The sequence below is a fragment of the Neltuma alba genome, unplaced genomic scaffold (assembly GCF_004799145.2).
Source record: "Neltuma alba isolate B1F8T4 unplaced genomic scaffold, ASM479914v2 tig00007881_pilon, whole genome shotgun sequence".
Taxonomy (NCBI): Eukaryota; Viridiplantae; Streptophyta; class Magnoliopsida; order Fabales; family Fabaceae; genus Neltuma; species Neltuma alba.
In genome coordinates this window covers 47,279-53,712 of record NW_021634890.1, presented here as the reverse complement: position 1 = coordinate 53,712, position 6,434 = coordinate 47,279, and the positions used below count along the sequence as shown (strand labels likewise).

The window sequence follows — 6,434 nt, the reverse complement described above, 5'->3', positions numbered from 1 at the left end:
TCAAAACCTCTAAGAACCCATGTTTTAGCAAGGTGTGCTCTTTATGAATAAGCAGAGATATAAATGTTTAGTCACATGGTAGCATATAAAGACTTTTATAAGTAAGGACATTAACAATCATATTTAACTAGCAATTTTATTTACACAGGCAACGAACATGCTAGAGGAATATATAGAAACGAAGCGCTAATATAACATATCATATAAAGCAACAGCGTCCATTTTAGCTTCTTCCAAATGTTGACATCTTTGATTGTCCCAACACACTTCTTCCGAAACCAAATAAAACTAAACAAGCGCAATGTGATTAACATTAATATATGTAAACGTGCGTGTATATGTATATTACTACCTCCTATCCTTAACATATAAGAGTTAGGAAATCAATTTAAAAATATTTAAGAAAAATTAGTTAAGTTAATTACATGTCACAAATGTGTCTTAATTTCCTTAAATCACTCTCTATAATCACATCATGCATTACTAGAACTACTCCTTAATGGGAACTCTATAATTAATAGGGGTGTTTAAAAAAAAATATTATCAATTTGGGAGGCAAAATAAATTGATATTTTATATTTAAAACTAAATCCAATTCTCAACTAATTCTTTTATTAAGGACCACTAGGTGGTACTCCCTTCAACACAAAATATAAGCATCAAATAATTAACTAACGCAATTTAAAAAGTTAGTTAAATTTGGTTAAACATAATAAATATGTGAAAAATGTAAATTATTTTTTAAAACACCCTTATGGGAGGGTAAGTGGGAGAGAGAATGAATGAAAAAGGATATGAAAGGGAATGAGTAGAAAAAATGATATTAGGGACACATATAATTAATTAAGGATAAAAACGAAAAAAATGCATTAAATGATTTAACAAATCTAAAATAATGCTTATAAAAAAAATCCTATCCTTTCAAAGATTTGAGACTTATATTTTAAAGTAGAGGTACTTAGATAATTAAGAAAACTCCTTATGTATATATAGGAAGTACACAACAGAAGTGGGATGGTTAATCAGAGATTTTTTTCATTCGGGATTCTGTTATTAATTAATCTTCTTTTTGGGGTGACAAGTTCTTAATTAATGTACATTGCTTGCTAATGTACTCTTCCACCACTCTTGCGCAAATTGGGCATGATATTGAGAAGAGCCTATGATGCGATATAAAAATTATTAGGGAACGATAAAGGAAAGAAATGGATTGGGAACACAATAATTAGATAACTTTTTATCTTTAATATAACATATTATTTTTGGGAGTGACATATAGAACCCATCTGAATCAACTTATTTTTAGCGCAACTTTTTAAAACATAGCAGTCATTAAAATACAACATTTGAAACTCAAATGTTATTTCTGAAATTTGCCTTTATTTTTTTTTTAACAGTACACAGCAGCAGTAATTCAAAAACATATAGCTAAATGATCATTCACAATAAGCAAAGTTTCTCAAGCTAGCGTTGAACATAGACAGACACTAAAAATAGATAGAAATGCGCGCTCTTGAAATATGAAAACTGAACACAGAATGATGTTCTTCATGTGCTATAGCAATTTCATTACCCAATGCAACAACACGGTAGGATTAATATACATAGATTTAGCCCTAATATATTCATAATTCAAAAAAGCGAAAAACTAAATTTAATATTAATGGCGGGGCAACAAGAAGCACTAAACAAGCAATAATAGTTAAAAGCACAGATAGAAATCTGAAATATCCATTTTCTCTTCCCCATCTGCTCGACTTCAACCCCACCCAAAGGTCAAAGCGCATTGAGATTAGCACTACTATTAGGGTAAGCAATTCGCCCCAGACCTTATACAATGCTGCATACTTCACGTTGGAAATTAATTTCTCCCGCAAAAGATGACCTGGGAGTATAATATTGATGGACGTATCGTATGCTGCTGCAACGGATGTGAGAGTCACACACACGCCCATTGATAGCATCCATATCACAGCCCTATTCTTCATAGGAAATATTCCACTCACAAGCAAGAGGGTGACACCAAGTGATGAGAAAAAAGAGATCGTAACGTAAAATGAATAGCGCACAAACTCACTATGGAGTTGAGAGGATGAAGCCAAAGCCTGTCCAGGAAAATACGTGTAATTATCAGGAGGGATGGTGATGCAGCTGAGGGGGTCATCATCAGGTGAAGTGCCATTGTGGACTTGATTTGATGAGGTGATATTGTCTTTAGATGGTGATAAGCCTTGTTGAATAAAGCTACCAGGTGGATTGATCAAACCTTGAAAGGTCATAGTTGCTATAAAGGTGGACACCGTACTCAGCTGCCCCCTCGTCTCTTCGACCCATGTATCCCCGTGCTTCAACCAATCTGTAAGACTTTTATATATGCACTTAAGGATCTTAATAAAACAGCCATCATTCTGAGGAGGGACCACACCAGTTTCAAGTCCTTCCTTTTCGGCCTTTGTCAATATTTGTTGTATTTCACCCATTTTGAAGTCTTTTGGACTTCGTTCCACGATATCCTGGGCTGTAAACCCCAATTTGTTCGTGAAGTTTTCTATTTCTCTTATTTCTGGAATTGACAGCAGATAGCACACCACCTAAATGATGAACATGATGGTAAAATGTTCAGATCAATTATATATGATTTCCGTACTGTGTTCATATATAAATAAGTTATAAGAACAACTAATTAATACTTACCTTTGACCATTAATCATAGTGCATGTGTAAAATGGAATATACATGCATAACTGCTATCACAACTGGGGAAAAGGATAGCAAAAGAATATCATACCTCAACTCGCTTCAACATAGCTAAATGAAGAAGGGTGTTGCCAGCCTTATGAGGACGCGTAAAGATAGGAGTAGGAGGCTGGCCTGCAGTAATATTGGCAGCGGCATAGTCCAATTTCACCAGAGCTTCGAGAGTCTCTAAATGGTTGCATGTGAGACACAAGTGAGACACAGTGCTTTCTTCTCTGCCATCTGCATGACTTAGGGAACCTGGCCTTGCCATGATCAGCTCTTGCACAACCTCAGTTCTTCCTCTCACAGCTGCATAGTGCAGAGGAAGTCTTCCCTCTCTGTCACAATTCAAGCATGGGTGATTGTTAACTTGAAGCAGTTCCCTCACGATGTGCATGTGACCCGCTACAGAAGCTAAGTGGAGGGCTGTTCTTCCAGAAGAATCCACTCTAACGGCAAGGTCGCGAACGTGATAGAGAAGAACCCCTACAAGTGAAACATGACCTAGCAGTGCTGATATGTGTAAGGGAGCTTGATGGCCATCTGGAATGCTGGCAAGGATTGATGCGTCTGGCTGTGTCAATTGCCCCAGCGCTTGTTCATCCCCAGGCCATGCTGCCCGGTACAATTCACTCATTCGCTCGTTGAGTTCCATCTATTGCGTTCGATGATGCTCACTAGCTATACGGTACCCTTTACATAGAAGCCATTGAAGTTGAACTGCCCTTAATTGTCGCTTTGGGGTTACTCCAAAAATTAACCGAATTAATACAATATAGTGCAAAACTCGGGTCGTTTCACTTTGAGGAGCCGAAAACGAAATTAAACCCTAGTAAATGAATGCAAGTAACCTAAACTATAAAAAGAGATTTTTGATTTTGAAAAGCTGTTAATTAAATACTACGAATCAAATTAAAATTAAAATACTTTTTTTTGGTTATTTTCTTTTATATAAAAGATGATTGAAATAACTGAAGATGAAAGAAATGAAAATGAGACACACAAATAACACTGATAAAAATCAATCCTCCAATTCAACAACGCAGGCAATCATCACTCTAAAAGATGTGGGAGTTAAAAACAATGAATTAAGAATTATAACTAAGCTTTTGATCCAACAACCGAGCCACCTCGAGTTGCCACAAAATATTTTCCTAAAATCCCAACTTACTAACTGCAACCAGAATAGTAAAATGGGATTAAGGATGCTTAAAACCAATGCTTAATTAGAACTCTTAAATCCAAAATAATAGAATTAAAACTAGCAAGAGACTATATGATCCAAAATTCTAAGCCACCTTAGAAAATCACAATATATTAATTCCAAAATCAATATAAATGTCGTAACCACAACATTATAATTGAGATCAAAACTATAAACAGCCCAATGTCAAATACTAAGCAATAATTCAGTCACAATAATCCCCAAATATAATCAGATTAAGCAATACATTTATCCCAACAATCAGAAAAATTATCCTAAGACCTAGGAATTGTTAAACAATTATTGAGTAAGAAATTAAAGTAACTAGAACTCCCCTTGAAGATCCAAGCTCCTGCCATTATTGTTGAATTGGAGAATCAGAATTAGCCACGGTTTGCCATCAAATTCGCTGCCACCAGCAATTCTCTATTGCAAGCTTCCATGGAGGAGATGACGCCGTCGAGCTTCCTTTGGTCCTCTGATTCTGTCGCAACACGGAGAGGGAAAAGATGATCGCCGTCGCTGGTCTCACTGGTTCTGTTGACGCCGAGAATAACTCACGGAGAAGACAGAGGAAGGTGATGAGGTCGCTCCAGCTCGTGTCTGCTCGTTCTGTCCGCCGCACCTCAGCTCAGTTTTCAGCGCTGCTTGCGTCCTCTCCGTCTCTGTTCGTGCTTCGGAGAAGAAGAAGGTGAAGGCGCCGTCGCTCACTGGTTCGTCGCCCAGCTCCTGCTTCTCCCCGTCACGAGCTCGTGTTCGGCGCGCCTCCTCTTCGTGTGTGCTCTGTTCCGTTCTATTCTCCCTGCCGCGCCTCCCGTCTCTCTGTTCCGTGTTCAGCTTGTGTGTGTTCCGTCTGTGCGGCGTGCTCTGTTTTTTTTTTCCAGCCGCGCCCAGCTCGCCTCCCTTTCGTTCGGCCAGCTGATGATGGTTATTAGGTTGGGGCAAAACGTTGCGTTTTGCCCCCAACTTAATATTATATTATTTTTTTTTCTTTTTATTTTTTATTTTTTTATTTTTTTATTTTTGAATCTTCCAAGAACCTGCAAGCAAAATTCAAGGATAAGGTAGCATTAATTGTCCTTAAAAATCAATTAATCATAATTAAATCAAAACATGACAATTTTGCCCCTATAAAATAATAATTCAAAATAAAACAAAATAAATCAATTAAGGCAAAAAGGGACCAATTAAGCTGACAAAACTCATATAAAAGATATCAAAACATATAAAAATAATTGAGTTTGTCAACTCCCCCACACTTAGCCTTTTGCACTCCTGGGCAAAACTTCATTAAAGAAGAATTCAATAAAGAGACTCAATGCAAGCAAACATAAAACTAACTAAGCATGAATGTGCAATTAACTCAAGCAACCTTTATTCTTCATTAATCAACAATCATAGAATACTTCAATGCAAAGAAATTAACACAAAAAACATAGCAGGATAAAAGAAGAGAAACATAATAGAGCTCACATAGGGTACAAGTGTTTCACTCATCTCTCAAATGGGAAAAATTTCACTCAATCCACCTAGATTAGCACTTACCATAAGCTTGTAGAAATTCTAATATCTCCACCACTAACATACCCTAGACTCATGATCAAGGGGACTTGAAGGGTTGTAATGTCGAAAAACAAGGCCAAATGAATGAAATGAACTAGCAACTGAAATGCATGAGTAATAAAGTATCAACTCAAAGTGAGCTTAAGTACAATCATAAAAGAACACCAAAGTGCAGATTTGAAACTTTTGAGACAGAAATCCTTGCTCTTCAAACCACCATGGAATGCCTTATTTCAAATTTATTCTTTTGTTGCAACTTATTTTCTCTCTGTTTTTTTTTAACTTTCTTTCTTTGGCTTTTCTAAACATTTTCTTCTCTTTCTTGCCTTTTTTTCTTTTTCTTTTTTTTTTTCTTTTTTTTGCATCCAAACTCAAGAAGGCAAAGATATTGACTTTAATGATGTACTTTTCAAAATGAAAAATCAGATAACTCATGCAAAACACTTGCTTAAAAGTACTGAATGGAATGAAAGTGAAGGCTCAAAGAGGTGAACAAAGGTTAAATGAAGTGGTTTGTGTTTGGGTAAAGGGTTTAGAAATGAATGCCCCTATCATCTTCACAAACCTAGGTATTAATGCAGCTTTGAAAAAGAATCTAGACAAGTTCTAGAGGTTAACCAAAACTAGGTGAAAATCACACAAGATGAGAAAATATATGGCTCAACAATCCTTCCATCAAGGCTTTCTCCAAGATGTTTCCTCCTTAAGTATCAAGCTATGAAACAAGGTTAATAACACTGCACCAAAGGCATTCTACTATGCTAATCAACTAAGAACAGAAATCACTTAAATCAAATGCAATCAAACTCAGCCGTGCAACATTCACAAGCATTGTGCAAAAAGATTTTAAAAGAGATGCCCAAGGATTACAAAAGTCAAGTCAGCAACAGAGAGAAACAGCAACTCGCCCATACAGCAGTGCAGAGCA

General features: G+C 36.4%; 1 protein-coding gene across 1 annotated transcript; it reads right to left on the bottom strand.

The window, feature by feature from the left end:
* Window positions 1–614: 614 nt before the first annotated feature.
* LOC114753357 (ankyrin repeat-containing protein NPR4-like) lies at window positions 615–3,394 on the bottom strand. The gene is made up of 3 exons (XM_028942052.1): window positions 2,789–3,394; window positions 1,830–2,591; window positions 615–638 (listed from the first exon to the last, which is right to left on the bottom strand). The coding sequence occupies exons 1-3, from the start codon at window positions 3,392–3,394 to the stop codon at window positions 615–617; spliced, it is 1,392 nt and encodes a 463-aa protein (XP_028797885.1).
* Between the last annotated feature and the right edge of the window lie 3,040 nt (window positions 3,395–6,434).